Source organism: Triplophysa dalaica, chromosome 23, assembly GCF_015846415.1.
Source record: "Triplophysa dalaica isolate WHDGS20190420 chromosome 23, ASM1584641v1, whole genome shotgun sequence".
NCBI lineage: Eukaryota > Metazoa > Chordata > Actinopteri > Cypriniformes > Nemacheilidae > Triplophysa > Triplophysa dalaica.
The window spans coordinates 3639445-3661030 of NC_079564.1; the positions used below are offsets into that span (position 1 = coordinate 3639445).

Sequence of the window (21586 nt, forward strand, 5' to 3'; positions counted from 1 at the left end):
CTTCTGTCCAAAACACCTACACGTTTCCATCTTCTGCCTCAAAGACCACATTACCTTATGTTTCTGTGTAATTACTTTACAATCTATTCTAAAATATAATGTTAGAGCCTCTGCTGACATTGATTATGTCCTGGTATCTTTCCCCCCCTTTCTTAAACTCTTTTCCCGAGGCCAGCTTTAAGAGGCTGCGTGGAGAAGATAAAGGGCTAGAGTTTGCTTAAGGGATTTTCTGTGTTTTAAATAAAGAGGTTAACTGGGGTCATTGTGGACCACTGAGTGTCGGAGGTGTAAGGCCCAGCTGTGTGCCTCTGATTAGAAAACAGTCTATATGATGAGGATTTGAGGTTTGACCCGGCTTCTGTCCAGGGACCTGCTGTGTTTAGGAAGAGAGAGTGTTGATAAAGTCGCACGCGGGCACGAGTAACATGTCATCCCTGGAGAGGGGGTGGAGAGAGAGAAGGACAAATAATATATGTTAAAGATAAGAGTTAAATGGATAATTCACAAAAACCCAAAAGAGTGTCTTTCTTTACTCAACCTTGTGCCATTTAAATCCTGACTGATTTTTTCTACTGTAAAAAACAGGAGATAGATGCTTTCTTATCTTTATACGATTAAAGCAGATGGGGACTAGGCTGTCAAAATGAAAACATGACGTGATCCTTTGATAGCATTGTGATTAAAAAAAGATAGAGAATGTAAAAACATTGCACGAGCCAGCTTTGCCATTCTGCATTTCATCTCATTTAACTTCACCAAAGAAAGTCATGCAGATTCAAGTACATGATGACAAATCTTTTTCGTTTTGTGTGAAGTCCTCATGGATGAGACACAAAAATATTGAAAAGTCTCCAGTAAGGACCATGTATCTAGCACTATTGTTGTAGCCATAAAAAACTGGTGTCTACAACCCAGGCGTACACGTTCTTAAAAATATCCCTCGTTCTCTTGTGTATTTGAATCGCTATAGTCCAGAACCCTGAAGTTGCATAACTCCAAAGGAAAACCCTGTATGCTGACCTACATACAGAGATGCTAAGAATCCACTAAAGCCACTGTAATGCCGCCCATTCTGCAGCCGAACGCTGGCAAGATGTCTTATCACTAAATATTGATTCAATGAGTTAGAGCAGCTGTTTGATAATGAGATCTCAAATAATTACAAAGACTAATCTGCGTCGGAGCAATACGGATTGATTTGTTTGGATCCATTTCTGTCTTGAAATGGAAAGAAGCAGGTTTTCTGTCTGTGCTTCGGGTGGAAGCAGAAACACAGCAAACCAGAGATGTGTTGAAAAACACGGTCTCTCTTGATTATTATATAACCACGCCAGAGGAACGGGAGTCTTTTCTCTCGTCTGTGATCTGAAAGAGGCATCCAGTGCCCTATGAAGTGTTGTAGAAGAAGACATAGTCAGAGATGTTACAAAATAAACAACCCTGAGAGTGTTTGTGTCAAAAGATGTTGGACCGGAAGGAAATGGTATAAATATATTCAACACTACTTTGTAAGAGTAATTTTTAAGATTACAATTATTAAAAGGCTCATTCAAAAATGTATTCACCATGTTGTTCAAAACATGTTTTTGAATGTATCTTCTGTGGAACACAAAAAATACATTTTCAAACTTGTCTGGACAATGAGGGTCAATGTTGTTTGGTTAACAACATTTTTCAAAATATCTTCTTTTGTGTTATGCATAAGGTTAAATAAATAATGAAAATTTTCATTTTTGGGTGAACTATCCCTGTAAGCGTTGAATTGTTTTTTATTACTATTTACAATGTAATGATAATATAAATATATCGTCATAATATATATTGAACAAGGGACATGTGTCATGTAGGGACCAGAATATCATAGAGACCTCCGGGTGGACTTCATCTGGCAATCACCTAGCAACACCTTAGCAACCACATAGCAACAAGCTTAAAACCATTCAGCACCTTAAAAATCACATTGCCATGTCCTGACCAATGCCCACTTATCTCTGTCATTGATTTTTGCACATGCACCATTCACAATATCTAAAATAACAGAGATCTAGTTTTGTTAAAATCATTTTTATTTTAAAAAATAAACAGATAACACAAAAGTCATACAACATAATAGTTCAAAACGTTGAGTGTTCGTTTAAAACTGTACTTTACGTTTAAAAGTTATTCATTACTTGAAAATATATACTTCATCAATTCCATGAACTTATTCTTTGAACTTGGTCTTAGACTGAACTTGCAGACTGAAAAGACACTTTTGTGTGGTGCTTACAGATCAGAGCCATCTGGGACAGGTTCAGCGTGGGCGATGCCACTCCGCAGAGATCCGCTTCTGCAGGGCCCCATATACTGACCCTGGGGCTCCGTCTCGTGAAAGAGAGCATTGCCCTGTCTGCCATGAAGCCGGGACCAGGTCTGAGGTCCCTCCCGCCCCTCAGAGCAACAGGCATTGTGCACTTGCCTCTTCCCACACCCCTGTTCACCTCTGGTGGGTGGAGCTTAGACCCCCGTCAATCAGCCAGCATGCGGTCCCTGATACACAGCGAGCCGGCACAAAAGAGCTTTTTTGTTTGGTTTTGTGTAGTTTTACAAAACTGTCTGGTGCCAGAAAATTGACAGGGGTTCTTGTCTACACGTTGCAGGTTACTAAAAGTTGCAAAGATTTTGTTTATGTGGTAAAGTTGTACTGAACATGCACAAAGCTTCTTTAAGTGAATGAACTAGTGGGTTTAGCCTCTAAAGCATGTTGTCTGCAGTTTTAAATCTGTTGTAAGAGAAAAAGTGTGTTAATCACACTAAAAGGCCAAAGATAAAGAATTGAGGGAACGCAGGCAATATAAAGCCACTTGCTTGACTAGCGATCTGTGGCTCTGTTTATTTGTTTGCTTGAAACATCCTTAGGCATTGTTGATGTTTTATAGCTTTCTAAATAAGCTGCCCACTCTACAGGAAGTCTAAGGATAAAGGGTTGTAAACAACTCAGTCTTAATATATTTTAGGTGCTTTTTGACAGGAAAATGCTGTGTGTTATTTTCTGGAGGATTGACAGGATTGCAGTTTACAGTAATATACATGACTGTGTCTTCAAAGGTAAACAAAGACCTTACATAATGAAGCGTTATGTTTTTATTACATCAAGGCTTAAATACACAACAATACTTTTGTTCAGATTTGGCCAGATTTTCAGTCTTGACTTGTTGCAATTCGCGCCCTCACCGCTAGATGCCGCTAAAATCTCTGCATTACTCCTTTAATACCTAGGATTTATTTAGATCTCTTCTTCAAAAGATTAGAATCAAATATTTTCTTCATAAGGATGTTGTTCACACCACTAAGATTATTATTGTTTATTAAAGATATTGAAATCAAACAAAAATGGCATAACTACTACTTGAAAAAACGCAAACTAAGCAAAAATGAGAATTGTTGCCTCAGCAGTCAACTAAACTAAAACAGAAATAAAATAAATTAAACTTATACAGCAACATAAACATAAATAAAGAAATAAAACAATTCACATTTAAAAAATGATTAAAAATTAAACTATATGAAAAGGAAGAACAAAATAACTTGCTCCACTACTAAACTGAACCACTAAATAAACGTTTGTTATACTTTTTACATTTTAGTTCTTACTTTAAAACACACTTTTCCAGCTTAACAATAACAACTTTTTTCTACTTCTAATTAGGTTATTCACTACAGTAATCTCAATGATATTAAAAACTTAACTCAATCCAGCTCTTAGTCCAAGCAGCATGGGGTAACAACAGGGGGTTTTGAGCTTTTTGGAAGACCTTACTCGACACAATTCAGCCACTGTGACCCATTCAGCGGCATTTCTCACCATATTAAATGCTCTTCCCATATGCAGCAGCAGCAGGGTACTGGAGATCCATAGAGGCCCCTGCTCAAAGTTCAAGAGCTCCACCGCTCAACCACCCCCAATCCCCTTCCACCATGGTTACACATCCGTGGTAGACAAATATAAAAGCATGTGGCTCTCAGCAGCGGTCGACACGATCATTGGTGCTCTGTCTGGCCTCTGAAGCTTGCCAGCCACCCTCATTAGTCTCAAGCTATCTGCACTAACCAACGGGAGGTCCAAGGTTGAAGGTTGATATGTATTTGTCAGGCCTGTTACACCTGTCAAAGTCCGGCCCCGGTTCATTAATAAAAGCAGGCATAGAGTTCCTGGCTTCACTCCTGCTTTTGGATTCCCAGAGTGATGGATACAGATTCTCTCTCTCGTCTGTGCTGAATAATGAAACGGGTTTATGTTGGGCATGTGGTGCAGTTTGAGACACTGCGGTAGACACATCGTGACCACATCTTCCCCAAACAGGAAGGTTCGGTTGACAGGACCACTGATGCATGCAGGTGAATGGGGTTAAAGGAGGTAATTTTAAAATTTCAACAGGCACTTTGTTATTTAACTTTGGCAAGGTCTGAATTGTAAGGGAATGGAATGCTTTCTATCTGTGAGACACAAACAAAACCACACAAAATGTTTGCGTGAGGAACAGACCAAAATATAAGATATTATTTATGCCAATGTTGACATTTCAGTCAGTTCTCACTTAAAGCGACAGTACTGTTTAACATGTATAGTAAATAATTTAAGAATGAGTCACATAGAGAGTAAATGAGATTTTTTTGCATTATTTTTCAGGATTTAACACTCCAGCTAATCCCAATTCACATTGATTACGTGGGAAAACGACATCACAGTCCTTAAATCTCTGTTTTGTGTTACAGTACATGTAAAAGAGGAAGCCATTCAAATTTGCAACGACATATTGATGGGCGATGACAGTATTTACATATTTTTTGGTTGCACTTTGCCTTTCATTCATGCAAACGCAATAGGGCCGGGGAGCTTTCAGTTTGTTGCATTAAAATGTATGTCCTTATACATTATTAACTCTTACTTATATTGCTTACTGCATTCATCGAGCGGGCACACATTCCCTACAGATGTCCTGTCACCAAAGCTGTTTTAGAGAAAAACTGAGAAAAAACACAGACAAAGGCAGGGGCAAAATGTAGTAAACCTCACTGCATTTATATTTCAGCTCAGGTGTGTACAGGCTTGTCTAAGCCATCATAAACACCCCCCACACTCCTTCGCACACCCCGGGCAGTGTGCCTGATTGTCTGTCAGCCATTGGTGGAGGGGGCTTACACAGTAGAGACATCTCATTTACACTCCCTTCCACCATATCCAGACCTGTGATGTCATTTTTCTGGTAGGTGACAGGGTTTATGCGAGGGCGAACAGCTGACAGAGGGGAGAAATGATGGCCCTTTTCCAAACGCAGTAATAGTATTGATTTGACCTTCATCTTTCAATACCAAACATTGGGTTTTTTGTGTAATGTGGCCCGTTGTGCTTGTTCAGTTTGTGTCCCGGTGTCTGATGCGACTTTCTGTCTGGTAGAGTGAGGGGAACGTACCACCATGTGACTTGGACCTAAACCTACCTCTCTGATCTAGTGGCCCGGAAGTAATTGTACCTGACAACGGGTGATGTAATTCAAGGTCTTTACTGGTGCAGAAAAATTGCACTTAACTGATACAAGCAAAGCTAACAGAAACACTCGAGCAACTGGAAGTCTACACATGGGTTGAGGAAAACATCAGGCTCCCAAGGCTCCAACCATAATGCAGCTCACTGGAACCAGGCATTTCTAATAATGTATAAACAATACACCCAAATAGCTCATGATGTTCCCAATAAACTATACCAGCCCAAATGAAATGTGGAAAATGTTAAAAAAGTTAATGATGAACTTTTAGGATGAACTATCCCTTCACATCAGTTATCTACTCACCATTACCGTTAAACAAGACATTTTTTAACATAGAAATAAAAAAAAATTCATTTGCTGCGTCAAATAGACAAAACAGCTCACAAAAACGTATTTTGCGCACGGCTGCGCGCACGCACCGTCTTGAGACCAAGCACGCACACACGCACGAGCACTCGCGTGACACCCCCTTCATCAAGCCTGCTGTGTATAGAGCAGTTCACTGTGGGTTTTTGCTTCCAGTAGTCGTGCTGTTTTCTCGCTCAGTTTCTTCTCCAGTTGAGTTCTGCGCTTCGGCTCTCCAGCCCAAGTTTACGCACAGGGATGCGGGCGTGCAGAGTGGCCTGAAGATGGCTCTCGTTAGGATTTATTCATTTTTTATTCCTTTTCACCTGTTAGTGTTGGGTCAAGCCTTAAGGAATTATCCAGATAATGAAGGTAAGCTGTACGACTTTCGCTGTCATTCGTGCGCTTTGGATGCGCGTTTTTACGAAACGCGGGCGGTTGGTCTTCGGCTATGCATTTTAGAGGAATTAAGCAACGTAAGACAATACGTATATTTGTTTATCTCATAAAGCAAACACATGCATTAATGTTGATATTACTTCTTTCAATGCTTGAATTCATTGCTGAGTTGAAATGAGTGAAAACAGTACGTTTTCTGAAATGGTGGAAATGCCGATCAAATCCAGAAAGTTTGTTGTCGGGAAAGTAAGTGCGCTGTTGGTGCGTTCTTTGGTTACGATTGTGGTGTATTTGGCAATATAGGGATTGCTTTGACAGGCATTTCTGCGAGCAATGACAAATGTATATGAGATACAGAATAAAATAAAATAATTAGAAAGATCAAATGTAGTTACTCCCAAAGAGACCTCGTTTTCAAACAATGTATCATAAATAGAATTAAAGGCCGTGTTTAATCTTGAAAAGTGACCAAAAAAAGTGCCACTTGAGGTTTTTACATGATTTTCCACACCAATAGCTATCATCTCACAAAATAATGTAATTTGACATCTCATCTGACACGTTTTCCGGACATTATAAGACTAAAGATGCAGGATGACAGAATTTGAGCTGAGACGGGGTCCACATTGACTTATTCTGCAAAGAGCCCTCACACATCAGACAATAAATTAACCTCACTGGATTCAAAATGGGTTTACTTCTCATTGTTATGAGATTAGGATTAAGGCATGCCTTGTGCTATTGTCAAAAGGACTGTTCAATGGTGGATTTAATACACATTTAAGCAGAATAGATGGGATTTTGTGAGAGTATTTAGTCATGATGTCTGGCGGTGACAGAAGCTTTTGAGAAATATACTTTGTTTTGGTAAAGGGAGTTGAATCAATGACATTTTGGATTGAAGTTTTAGATTAAACAATTATTAGGATTCACAGAGCACTGTGAGCTTTGATTTATGTGCAGGTGTGATATATGTTCCCAATTTCCCAGATCTATGCGCTCCCCAAACCCACAGCTGGTGATATCCCTGAGGTGATATTACTATAGTTTATGTAAATGTTTGAGTTTATATTTAGGTATGAGTGTCTACGCAGTGTCCATTAACTTCTTCATCTGTTGTTTTTGTGCCTGTTAAGCATTTTCTATCCTAATGCCGTAATAGTCTTCCATATCGACATGTGTTTGATTTCTGTCCTCTAGCCAAACTAAAACACATCAACTCACATCAGCACATATTTAATGCTAATGACTACATTGGTTGTCCATTCCGCATCCAGATGATTGACTTCCTCAGCATTTTTTTTTGCTCTTGGATAACATTACTGAATGGTCGGGTTTTTCTAGCCCTCTGGACATCATGAAGACCAAGATGTATCAATGCTTATTTAAACACCAAAAGGCATAGATTTCAATCACGTAAAATCAAACTTTCACAAAGAGTCTTGGCCCTTTTTGTATCCTGGGGATACAGACAACTTGTGAGTGTTTGTAATGTTTGAGAAAAACTATTGTTAAACACATTATATTTATGGGTGTTGTGTCTAGCTAAGTTGGTTGTGGGTTCGATTCCCAGGAACTCTGTGCAAATGTAAAGATCTGACCTCTTATGAAAACCATGAAATTGTATTATACAGGTAAAGATCGAGCCCCAATGTGTTGAAAACCAGCACTAAATGTTTAAATTTATTCTCCTGCCCCGTTTAATATAAATGCATGTGTCAGCGTCAATCTCTTGCATTCAGTTTTTCTGTGTAATAAGCGCCTTCTGCTGCCCTCATGTTTTGCTAGTTAGCATTAAGGTCCCCCTCATTAGCTCCTTCTTTGTGCGCGTTCCTAGTGCATTCAGTGACGGTTTCTTGTCTGCTTTTGTTTCCCTGCTCGGCACTCCGGCGGAGAAATTAGCATGAGAAAAACACTTCTTTATGTTTCATTAAGCCGTGCTCAAAGACTCTGCCTCTCTCTCGTTCCTGCTCTGTTCCTCTCACCGTCCCTTAGCTACTGACATTGAGAGACATCTGGATTTGCATCTCTCTTGTCTGAGGGTAAATGAAGTCTGTAGATTAGTGTAACCTGTGGTCTTGCTTTTGTTTTCTGATGGTATTATTTATTTTCCCTCTTGTTAGTTGAAGAAGGTTTGAATGTGGATGCTTCAAGTGCTCGACTGGTATCTTTAGTTGTCAAAGATACAATAAAAAATCAGTCTTGACAACACTGCCATTTTTATATGTTATGCATTAGAATGTGAAAAATGTTATTGCAATATAAAAGGGTAGCTGTTTGCCAAGATGGTTTAATTGTGTAAAAACAATTGTCATCAGTTGGGAATAGTTCACCAGAAAATATATTTTTGTTATCAGCATTTATTCACCTTCATGATATTCAAAACCTCTATATGACACTTTCTTCTGTGAAACACAAAAGAACATATTTTGAGAAATGTTTGGTTGCCAACATTCTTTTGTGTTCTGCAGAAGAAAGAAAGTCATACAGGTAATGTAACAGATCGTTTGCATAACTGTTTCTTATTACTATTAATACTCTCTTCTTAATCTAAAGCGACTGATGCCTCAATCATACGCAGACAATCGATATATATATATCACTTTTTCAACAGGGGTCATAGGTCATCATGTTTAACCAGCCGCCCTTTTGTATGAAGGTTTCACGTATTTGCATTAGGGCATTGCAAACCTCTGTCAGGTTATAAGATGTGATTAAAACAGATCTCCAGCGTGTACGTGTGCGCTAGGCCCTTTTAGCCGCCGACAGCTTTGATCTGCTATTATTGTGCTTCACCTTCATTAACATGCTCTCCGCTCTCTTTTTGCGGCTGGCCCGATACTCTGCCTTAATGCTTTTAATGTATGAGATGGTGTGAATTCTGTTGTGCACATCTCATTAACAGGACCGTGCTTATCACTGGTGGTCTGCTCTCCAGGGGGTTCCAAGCTCGGGCTCTCTGATTCCTGGGAGGTTTTATTGGATCGGACCTATGCATATTGTTAACGGAGTGCTTAATTGCTTAGAGACCTATTATTTTCATGCATATAGAGCCGAGCTTTTTACTTTCATTGCAGTTAAAGCATGTTAAAGTATTTGACATTTTGAAATATTAGTGCCGCTTGCTAAGGCTAAGGCAAAGAGATACATTGCAATTGCTCATACACTTTATAATTTATACATATTTCATCCCAGTGATGGTTATGGTTTTGGGTGAACCTTCATGCTTCCTTTTATCTAATAATTGTTTTTGCATGATTTACATCAAATTCATACATAATGGTGTGGCTTTGTGTTTTCCAGGTGCCAGCACCACTCACGTTTCCTTTAGAATATTAAATGGATAGTTCACCCCAAAATGAAAATTCTGTCACCTATTCACCCTTTGGTCATTTCAAACTTGTACGACTTTCTCCAATGAACCGATATTTAGAAGAAAGTTGGAAACAAACAGCTCCGGCAACCTTTCACTCTCTGTATGGACACAAAACCAATGCAATACAAGGGTGAACATTTTGGGGTGATCTATCACTTTAAAAATCTAGTTTGCATTTTTAATCATTTTCTGCACCAGAAAATGTCCTTCGGAAATGTGCTGAGAAATCTATGTTGCTTTTGATTGGTTGTTGTTCACAACCGGTTCGAAGGTGATGTCATCCTTTATCAGCAAAACCTGGTTTAACTCCAGTCATCACGACGGCTGCTGTTGTGTTGCTGTAGTGTAACCTGTTGCAGATCCTCTTGGGATCTCAGGCAGATCATTACAATGGCTGCAGTTTTATGAGTCGCATTGAAGCTTTAGTGCTGGTCTCCACCGTGCATGCGTGCTCTCCTGTGCGGCAGGTGGGGTCTGAGCTGTGTTTTTGCTCTAATGAGGCATCCCAAGAGTGTCTTCTATGCTGCCCTCTGCTAACTAACACCCACAGGTCACCATTTCATGCCCTATCTGCCAGTAGCCTGTATACAGCTCTCATCATTTAACAGACCTTGCCGTGGCCCGTCAGTCGTGTCTGACACATTACACACGTTGTTAGGTTTGAAAATGGCCCTGGGGTCCACAGCCTCAGTCACAAGCTGATGTGGTTACTGGTTAAAGGTGATGCGTGTAGTATTTTTATCGGTGTTAGAATACTTTTCCCTTTGCGGGCATGGTATGCAGATAGGGTGACCACCCTTCCCGTTTTGCATTGTACCGTACAGCAATTTTACCCCTTGTCCTGCACGTCGCATATTGAGAAAATGTCCCGCATTTTCATCAGTCTGTTGGCTTTTAGTTGTCACGTCAAGAAACACACGTTCTTTAACCCGAAACGCACATGAGATGCTTATTTACGCCATTGTTTATTTAACTGTGTCAAACGAGCTCATACAAACGCAACTATTTTTTTAAAGCCTGACTTTTACCGGATCTATGAGAAGGCAGTGATTTTAGTCATCAAGGGCTGCAAGGTCTGTCGGGTTGCGATCCTCCCATGTCTTCTTGCCGAATAAAAACAACCTAAAACATCGTAAACTGTGCGGCTTTGAAGCTGTGTTTAGCCTATGGGTTGTGGTAGGCGTATTAAAATAAAACATATTTGCAAATCATTAATTTTTTTATTTAACAATCCATTTAAAAAGAGAAACTCTTTTTCATTATTTGTTTGTTTTTTATTCCTTTAGTTTCTCATTTTGAGAAGATCTTCAAAGTTAACAAAATGATAACTCCACGTCAGATCATTGCTCAAAATTTAAAGAGACAGTGAACCTTAAATTAAAATCGCCATCTATATCTTTTACGTAATATAGCATTTTATCTATGCATTAATTATGTTGTAGTGGGAATGGAATAAATAACGCATTCTTTTTTTAATGCCCAAAAATTAAGATTTTTTTTCATTCCGTTATTATATCACAGTTTCGTGCTACCTTTCAATGGTGTCCCATATTGTCCCACACAAACGGATTAACTGTCCCACATTTGTTTTGTTAGGTGCCCTTTTGCTATTTCTCAAATGCACATTTCTTTGTTAAATAAGAATACATTTTATTTCAAATAAACAAGCTAAATTACAAGTCCCTTTAATGTGAACAAACTTAGACTTTGTGCTTTTCTTAACTTGGATATTTTTCACATTTCACAAGAAATATCAGCATATTCACGTTTTCCAAGTTTCCAGTAAACACATCGGCCCCTACTCTTCAAAACACGTATTGCGATTCATTTAACATCTCAACCAACTTGAATCGTCACATATTATAAACGATTTTCAACCAGGCTCGTGGTAAATCGTTTTATCCATATTTATACAGAACATTATGGTTGATCATTCATCCGTGCATGGATTTGTCCTGTCTTTTGTGTGAGACTTTGTTCTTTGAGTGTATCCATGCTTTCCTCTGAGTGGCTTTAACTAGATTTATCTTAGCCAGTCTTTTATCTGGCATTATTTCAGCTGTCTGCTATTTTCTCTGAATGATAGCAGTGGTGGTGTCTTGATTCTGTCTTGGTGGAGCAGGTCTGTCTCAAACAATAGTGTTTTGTAGCTCGGTACGGTTCCAACGGCTCCACAGTGAGGATCTCAATGTGTAGGTCATGACTTCATGTCGGTAAAGTCTCCGGCTCATTAATCTCCATTTGTATGTTTGTAGTCAGAAAATAATGCTTACAGATTTTCTAGCGTATCCATGAATGTTGCACAGAATGTATTTGTTCAGAAATGCAAGAATATCTTCAGTCAGTGGTGTCAAGCTGTAGATGCGATCCTATTTGGCCATGAGTTGGATGACTGTAATGGTTGTCCAGGACTGGATCTCTGTGGAGTTTTGAGGCAGAATGTGAGATCTTTTACCGACAGGACCTGCTGACTGCATTTTAAATATCCTAAACCACTTCTGTCAAGAGAGCTGTACGATACCTATCTACAATAGAATTGCTTTATTTCAAGGCTTGGACTGGATGCTGTGAAAACGGTAATGGCTTGGTTTAAAAAAAGGCGACAACCATAGATGGTTTCTTCGGACCCACGCTTTGGCCCGAAGTTAACTTCTGGTCTGTGTTTGGTTATAGTATTACTATTTATTTTATATTTAATCTGTATTGATATTTATTGATTTTTATTGATTTTTATATTTTATTGTACAAGAAATGTAATAAGTTGAATAAAAACTGCTTAACACTGATTGATTCTTTATGGAGGTCTACCTGTTAACCGTCGGAGCCCTTTTTGAGCCTACACATGAAAACAGTTCGTTTCCTTTGATAAAAAACACATTAAAAAAAATAGGGGCCGCAAAAGTATAACAAAAAATCTAAGCACACTCTTTATAAAAAAGAATCAATTACTCCCTACATAAATTATTTAAAAAAACACCAAAGAAATCTGTATTCTAGAGTCTTAGACCTTTCCAATGATATATAATTTGTCATGATTAGAAATTGCATGCACAATATTGGTGCAAACTTAGGTGTCCCGTATACGGAACGGGTGACAGTTAACAGGCTACGTTTGGGCCACATAACATTTGTTTATGTTGTTGCCACTGAAAATGTCTGGAAGTCATTTGTGGTTTGAAAGAAAGAAAAAAGTAAAACATTTATTTGGTTTGTTGTCTCGAATAGTTGTAAATCTGTGCAAAAGTCCAAGCAGGTTTAAATTTAGATTTTAATTTTAATACAACAGAATCTGTGTAAACGTAAGGTTTGCCATTAGAAATTCAAAATGCAATATCGATAATTCATTCCCCGTACGCCCCTAGAACCGATTTTATGCTTTAAGAGACTATACTTGTCCTTAACAGTGGCTATAGGTGGACGAGAGTGACCTCATTGTCCTCTTCTATTCCCTCAGGACGATTTCCCAGCTGTTTATCTATCCGTTCCCTCTCCCTTTCTTGACCTCCCCATCTTCTTTTCCATTTTTTATTCTCACTCACCCCGTGTCCGGTGTTTATGTTAGAGGTGATTGCTGATCGCTGCACTATTTCTGGTGTTAATGGTAAATCTCATCTCTTCCCTTGAGGTGTTGAGTTTTCTTTGTCACCCGAGGGGATTCCGGCTCCTCCGTCCAGAGCTGCACAGCTGAGAGCTAATGATGAAAACTCTCCACTTTCCAACCAGCTGGTGTTATAGCCAACATTATATACGTTGGTTGAACTGGTGTTGCACAAGCATGTAACAGTATATTCAGGTGTGGGGCCAAAAAGACAACCAAAGAAATAAATAAACGTATCAGTTGACCACTTAATTGAATATTGTCTTTTAGTCAACGTGATTCGATTATATACTCCCGTAAGTACAAAACGAACACCAGCTTTGTGAAACACATTTCTTTTTGCTATTTCTCTCTCTCGTTATCGTTCTCTTTCTCTCTCTCTTCTTGTGTCTTTCATTCTGTCTTTCTCTCTCAAACAGAGCCTCGATCTCTCGCTCTCTCTCCCTCTTCCTGTCTCTCTTTCTTTGCCAGGTAGATTAAAGGGATCTTTTATATTTTCAATGACAAAGAATTGAAAGCCTGTGTATTTGTATGAGAGAGAAGCAGACCCTTTTATCAATCCTTTTTTCAGGCGTCAGATCTCTGGAGAGCTGAATCTAAATAGGCGTTGATCCACTTTCAACACTCGTGAAAAGACCGGCTTAGACCAACACAAATTTCTATGCTTGTCCAGTCTGGTTTATGCTGATTTGTGCTGGTTTGAAGCTGATGTAACTGGTGGGTTTGCAAAATATTCGGTTCGCCATGGTCTTTCTGGTGAAGCAGGTTGACAGAGTGGTCTTCCTGGTATTTTAGGTAGCAAATTAAATAGGTTTTGCTGAAATCTAGACTTTGTATCTAGTCGGCGTGACATGTTTGAGCAGATGCCTGGTAGGCAGCCCTATAGGGACAAATGAACACACCAGAAGGGCTGTCACAACTATTAAATAATAGTCTCATCGCAATTATTTGACATAATCGCAATTATTTCTGATAACCGCAATTATTGTAAATCTTTAGAAAACAAGGGTGATCTGCAGCATTTTACATCACCGTCCTTAAACTCACTCACTGTTTGGGGTTTGAGTTTTATTAAAATGATTTCAAAGTTGCTTCTCTACACACCAAGATGAAATCAGCCTCATATCTCATCTTTTGTCTTTTCTGTAAAGGTCACTCTTTAGGGAATGTTACTAGTTATTAAGAGAATTTTCACATTTCTTAACGATGTATCTATATTTTCATTGGATACATTAACTGTATTTAATCATTATAATTGTCAAAGCCTTTAAATAGACAATTTATCGCAACTAGTTAATAAACAATTATATGTCAGCCAAATTTCATAATCGTGACAGCCCTACACACCAGCATCCAATGGTCACATATGCAGGGTACCATTTATGGAGGTCTGTTCTGCATCACTTATACGCCAGTTCTTTAAAAAATGCACTCCATGCAACAATCAATGTTTTCAGCGCATGAAATTTTGTCTCGCTGCGAGTTAAATGGTACCTGCTGCTTGTATTAATGGGTTGTGCGAGGTCTGTGGCATGGAGCTGTATAAATTTGTTTGTTTTATTAAATCTGTCTTTGAACGACCAAAGAAAATGATTTCCAGATCGTGCGTAATGATATATTGCCCTTTTGGGCTTTCCCCCGTCATCAGAAAAAACAACAGCCACACGAGCACCAGCGGTTAACAGCATCATAATCTGTATTCAGTTAAGATGTAATATCCTGCTTCGAGTCTACATGTGTTTTTCCCCCTGGAGTGTCAAGTCATCAAATTGCTCTATATAGGATGGAGAAAACCAAACACAAGCCCGGTTTCCACATCAACCAAGCATCAAAGGGTGGCTTGAAAAATGCAGACTGTTTGTATGTCACACAAGCCCATTGACAGTCAGTTTTAATGAAAAATTTTGATCCAGAGGTGGTCTTTGATTTTTCCTTTTTCCACAATAGTCACAAAAGGGGCACGCACATGTGCCAGGGGAGGGAGAGGTTGATATTCAGCGTGAAAGAGGAGGAACATCTGAGGTTTGGATGTGATTAAGAATTAATCACCCCGGTTGCCAGGGCTGTAATTGGTTTGGAAACGGAGCTCAAAGTGGGAAGTTCAGGCTCAGACCGTCGGGAGATTGAAAGACGGTTATAAATAGCACCATAAACCCCTGAAAATATTGATGTGAGAACAGATTTCAAAAATATTGCTGGAGGAGATGCAAGTTTTATGATGATCTAATTTTCACCTGGTTTTAAAAGTGTATTTAAGGCCTTTATAAAAGCGTGTTTAAAAGCGTTTCAATTCCACAGGTGGCAGGGAATGGATTTGCAAAAGTAAAAAATATTTGTTTGTCCTTCATTTGTTCGTCAAACAGATAGGCCCACCCTAGACTCATGTAATTGGTTAAAGGTCCAGTGTATGAAATTTAGGGGTATCTAGTAGTGAGGTAGCAAATTGCCCCCAAAAGCTCACTCCCCCCATTCAAAGGACTAAGGTGGCTGACATGGGGGTAGGATGTCTTCACGTTTTTGCTTCTTAGCCGACAGAGATAATGTCTTTACGACATACACTCTCTAGAGCAGTTTGTCTGTTTAGGGCTAATAATATGGGTAATAAAAACATAACGGTTCATCATGTACGGTCTTTATACACCTCTGAAGACATAGTTATGTATATTATATTGCATTTCTTTTCTGTCAATAGATCCTTCAAAAATTACACACTGTACCTATAAGCCAGTGTTGTAGTGTAGAAAAACTTGGCAAACGGTCTTTGTTTTATTCCCACTCACTTTAAAACAAATGCTTAGTTTGTGGTTCATTAATATTTAATAAAGTAGTAGCCTATGTTAAACAGAAACTTTATAATAAAAACGATATAAGACGTATAACATGCATTATAACACAAATAAATAAAAGATATGTGGATTTTCCCCTTAATTTAAAACATTCATATTTTATGAAAACAACATCATTCAAGTAAAACGAAAACAAACTCACTTACATTCAACATAGAAATTATTAGTTTTTAGTTGCAAACGTTCATTTGCGCTCTTGCTTTGTCATCCTGTCAATCATCACACTGTTTCACTGTCCTCACACAATCTGCTCTGTGCTGTTTGCAGAAGACGCATCTGCTCGCGTTATATGAAGAACACGGCCTGATGTTCAAACTAGACAGCTCGCGTCGTATCGGGAAGACGTTTAATTAAGAGCCTGGCAACTAGCTTATTTGTGATAGTGGGAGACTTAACAGCTTTAACAAGCTTCTCAGACTCTCCCGAATGTAAATATAAAGCTCATTCACAAACATAGAGTTTATACAGTTTATATTTTATAAGCGACAGAGATATGGAGGTGAACCGATATTAAAGGTATTATATCTCAGGCAACGTTAAATAACTTAAATATTGGTATATCATTTCATCTCTGTAAATATTTATGCACTTGGACATTGTCGTCGTCATTTTACTCGTCAATTAACTTGTTTTTAATTTTCTTGTTCTGTTCTGCACCTCGGGACGTTTCTTTGCTCAATCCATTTGGTCATGTGACTGTCACAGAGTAAGCGGTTGACATAATAAGTTGATTAAATAAAATATATTTGTTAAAGATTACGCTAAAACGTTTTATATAATTTTAAATAATTAACATATTATATCATTCCTTTTTGTTTAAAAAACCTTCAAATAATATTCATTTGTACCGCATATACTACATACCCCATTTTTGCGCCACAGAAGTATAGAGATTGACCGCGTCTTTACAGTAAAAACACTGTATAACCACATGATCGTCAAAAAAAATTAATAGCCCTCAAATGAGGAGTGTTTAGGATATTTCTCTGGACATTTTTGCTGTGTATATTATATTATAAAACACTGCGGTCTTGAATGAGTCTTACTTTACATGATAATTGTTTTAAAACTGCTAAATTGTTGGCATTATCTAAACAGTTCTTTATATAAACAGTAATGTTTAAACTATGTAGTGCTCTGTGGCATTAAATATCTCTATTTTTTTTTTACAGTTACTTTGCTTGATTCGATGTCCGCCCCAGGTGATCTGGGTTGGGAAGCGTATCCTCCGGAGGGGGTGAGTACCTGTCAAACTCCTGCAAAAGAATCTTCACGCTGCTCTGACACAGATTGGACATCCTAAAAAAACGCAAATGATTGAGACTTCTGTTCATGTGCCAACTGCCCTAGGCTTTTCTCTAACTGTTCTTTTGCCAAAATGTTATAAAGAATCAATCTAGTAGGGGAGCGACTGTCCCGGGATTTCAGCATGAGGTCTGCAGTGCATGCATCTTAATTCTCTTCCTTACTTGCAAGACAGCTTTCACAGTTAACAAATAATAATCAGATTTACCACAGGTCGGTTGCACATTGCAATAGGACAGATTTGTGCTGCTTAAGATTTTTTTCCCTGTATGCCTGAGAAAGAAATGCTTGTGTCAAGATAATTAAAATTTTAAGTCCTGATGCAATGTCCTTATATATAGCCATATATTAGTATAGATTTTTTTATCTGATGCAACTTGCAGTCGGTTGTTGCATACAGTCCCGCTCGGTGCAAATTATATATTTAGTGTTCATTCGTAGACCCCCTTGTGGGGTTTGAACCGACAACATTTTAGTAACCAGTTTACGTATTTAAGCACTAACTAGGCCCCCACTTAAAATCCTGTGAAGGTGCTGTCTTACTTCTGACTTTCACTGAGTAGTGTGTGATCTTCTCCCCACTCAGCCGTCCTTGACCCCGAGCAGCCCACAGCTCTTCTTTGTAAGCTTTCGGTGTCGTGACTCTTTAAAGGTTCCTGCGGGGGTCTGCGAGAGAGCTCAGCTTGGCTAACCCGCTGCGTAACGATCCGGTCTTGTCTACCGGTCTCCTCTGTGGGAGTCAGTCTATCATCACACGCATTCGTTTCATTCAGTCAAATCCATTTCAACGAAATGAAGATGGATTGTAATTGTGGCCTTGGCACGAGCAGTCACAGATTTGCGAGTGCTTATAAAGAAAAAGCCAGTGGTGATGTTTTTATGTGGCACTGCTCGAACGAAGAAGCGTTCAAGGTTTGCCATGTTAAGCAGCATGTATGCTGCAATTTTGGGATTCTGTAAAATGAAAGATTTGTGCCGTGAAACTAATAAGATGGAAATGTTCCTGTTTATTCTGCACGGAAATTTATTTTTTCCAATATCAAATCAATAAAGCTGGACCCATGCACCAATAAATTCTTTAGCCATTGTTTGTACTACTTTATAATGTTACGTATTATATAATATATTGCAATGTTAGTAAAATTATATTATTTTCTCTGTACCAACAATTCAAGGTTGATTTAAGTGACAACAAAAAACACTATTAAGCTGAAGCTAGTCATACATTTTTTATTCTCATGATGTAAATGAAATGAAACCCTTCTGTCATGATTTGCTTATCATTCATCTGTCAAAATATTTCCCAGTATAAGTCTAGAAAGTAAGTTTAAGTCGGACATCTTTCTCTCTAAACTGATCAACTTGTTTTCTGTCTGCTAGTGGGAAGAGATAAGCGTCATGGATGAACGCAACATTCCCATGAGGACGTACCAGGTGTGCAACGTGATGGAGGCCAATCAGAACAACTGGTTGCGCACCGGCCTGATCCAGCGTGAGGGCGCCCAGCGCGTCTACGTGGAAATCAAGTTCACTCTACGGGACTGCAATAGCCTGCCAGGTGTTCCTGGCACCTGTAAGGAGACCTTCAATGTGTACTATCACGAATCCAACAACGCTGTCGCCGCCCCTCTGCGCCACATACGCGAGAGCCAGTACGTCAAGATTGACACTATTGCGGCCGACGAGAGCTTCACGCAGACCGACGTTGGGGATCGTGTCATGAAGCTAAACACTGAAGTGCGGGACATCAGCGGTCTCACTAAGAGAGGCTTGTACCTTGCGTTTCAAGACCTTGGTGCTTGCATTGCTCTGGTGTCTGTTAGAGTTTTTTATAAGCGCTGTCCGCTAGCCGTGCTCAACCTGGCCCGGTTCCCGGATACGGTGACGGGCGGAGATTCAGCGCTGGTGGAGGTGCGTGGCTCTTGCGTGGAGGATGCGGAGGAGCTGGAGGCACCACGGATGTTCTGCAGCGCTGATGGAGGTTGGCTGGTGCCCATCGGACGGTGCGTCTGCCGTCCAGGCTTCGAGGAGGTAGACGGTCACTGCCAGGGTAAGCATGATTTTTTTCTTTTTTAAACATAAACAGTGTTCTTGTTCTTGTCTTTTAACCAAAAATAATAGTTTTGGTTTAGGCTGTTTGTGTGTGTTTGTGTTCCTTAATAGGGTGTATGGTTTTCCAGAGACTAAATATAGAGAGGCTACATTTTTAATCTTTTTTCTTTTCCAAGAGGCACTGACAGCATGTGCAATTCACACAATGTAAAAAACAATATTTAACACACCTTTTTGTTGGAACAGAATTGTCTGTGTGACCATCTTTGTTTCATTACAGTAGTTGTAACCTCTGTGTAAACCAGATGAGAAAATTGTTGAGTTTTTGTGCTTTGATGTCTTTCACACTTCTAAACTGAAAATCCATAAAAACTGTGAAAATACAACATAAAGCGTAACAAATGAATCTTTGTTACTCAGAGGAAGGTAGAAAATACTCTGATTTACCACACTGCATTCATGTGAAATACATAATTATGTTTTGAGCCATCTTTAGTCTTTCCACATGTTGTTCTTTGTATCTCTGAAGGTGCTAATGGCTTCATTAATGTCCGCTCCTTTGTAGTCAAGACAAGGTCTGCTCTGTAATGCTTTTGTTTATGTCTCCGTCCTCCATTTTTGAAGCCCTGATGTTCTTTTCCCCGTATGCCATCCCAGGCCTGATTAGTCTAAAGCTTTTAAATATTCATACAGCCGTTCTGGACTGTTTTCTAGTGGGTGGAAGTGTAGATCATAAAGGGGGAGGGGGGCGGGCAGCGATACAAGAGATTTGAGTGGCATGAATAGGACGTCATGAGAGAGAGTGAGATGGGGGTAGGATATCCATCACAATCTGGTTTAGTGCTCATTGGCCTGGAGCACAGCTTATAGAGTTTTACAGATAATGTCAATGATGGTATCTGTTAATTAGGCCATTACAGATAATGTGTAGGTCAGGTTTGATAATGCTTTTAAACTGCTGTGTGTGTGGTTGTGATTGGGTGTGTGTCATAGTAGTTGAGATAAAAAGGTTACACACGCACGCACACACACACACACTTAAATGCAGTGTCTTAGATTCTTGAGTTAGACGTTAACCATTCTGAAATCTCTGGAAGTGATTTCTTGATCCAGACCAATGTTTTGACTGTGTTTGACTGATTTATTAAAGCTGAATTGTTGTACTAAAAATAACCTCGTAAGTTACAGATTAATTGAAATGAGCTGACAAAACATTCATTGCTGTTTGACTCCTACAGCTCTGTAAGAAACGGCACAGTGCCATGTTAAATTGCTTAAAGAGAAACATCTCGTGGCCTGTTTTCACCTTGTGGCCTCTCTTTGGGTTCTGGAAGTGCTGGAGATGGTTTTCTTGCTGTGAGAGCTTTTGTGTTTTATAAAAAACAGCAGAGAAGAGAAGGGGCAGAAAAATTACATATACAACTAACTACATTTTGTTGAGTTTTGGGGAGTTTTTGAACTGCAGCTATTCAAATTTTCTTTCTGTCATCCCTTCTTCCCTTCTTCACTTTCCTTTCTTTCTTTCTTTCTTTCTTTTCTTCCTTCCCTTATTCATTTCCTTTCTTAACATCATTTTATTCTCTTTCCTTTCCTCTTAAAAATAAACATGCTTAAGGTTCTTCACAGCAATGCCATCGAAGAACCACTTTTGGACCCACAAAGGACCATTCATTTTTTTTAAAACCATCTTTTTCTTACCTATTTATACTCTGAAGAACCTTTTCTCACCACAAAGAACCTTTTGTGAAATAGAAATGTTGTTCGCATCTTAAAAGTTCTTTATGGAACCATTTTGACAAAAACTATTTTTCATGAAGCTGGTTTATTTTTAAGAGTTTATTTGAACTTTCTTTTAAGTGCTCCTTCCTGTATTCCTTCTCTCTTCTTTCCCTTCCTTCACACAGATCCGAGACTGAAAGACAGCAGTAAATAGATAGAGACGGCTACTGTTTAGCTACATCTTCTCCCACAACCTCGCCTCAGTGACCTGCCTCTTATATTTATCTCTTTGAGTCTTCTCGTGTTCTTTTCTTGGCAGAACCCCCACCGACTCTTCTCTCATGTTCCCCTCCGTTCTTGTGTTGCACACTCTTCACAGATTCATCCGTCCTCACTTTATTTGTCCTGTTTCATTCCC

General features: G+C 39.1%; 1 protein-coding gene across 1 annotated transcript in view; it reads left to right on the forward strand.

Moving 5' to 3' along the window:
- Positions 1-6061: 6061 nt before the first annotated feature.
- Positions 6062-21586, forward strand: part of ek1 (eph-like kinase 1) — a 57417-nt gene continuing 41892 nt past the window's right edge. Inside the window, exons 1-3 of the mRNA XM_056738212.1 lie at positions 6062-6245; positions 17265-17329; positions 18778-19447. Coding sequence (XP_056594190.1) covers positions 6158-6245; positions 17265-17329; positions 18778-19447 — 823 coding nt within the window. The 5' untranslated portion in view covers positions 6062-6157. The remainder of the gene's footprint in view (positions 6246-17264; positions 17330-18777; positions 19448-21586) is intronic.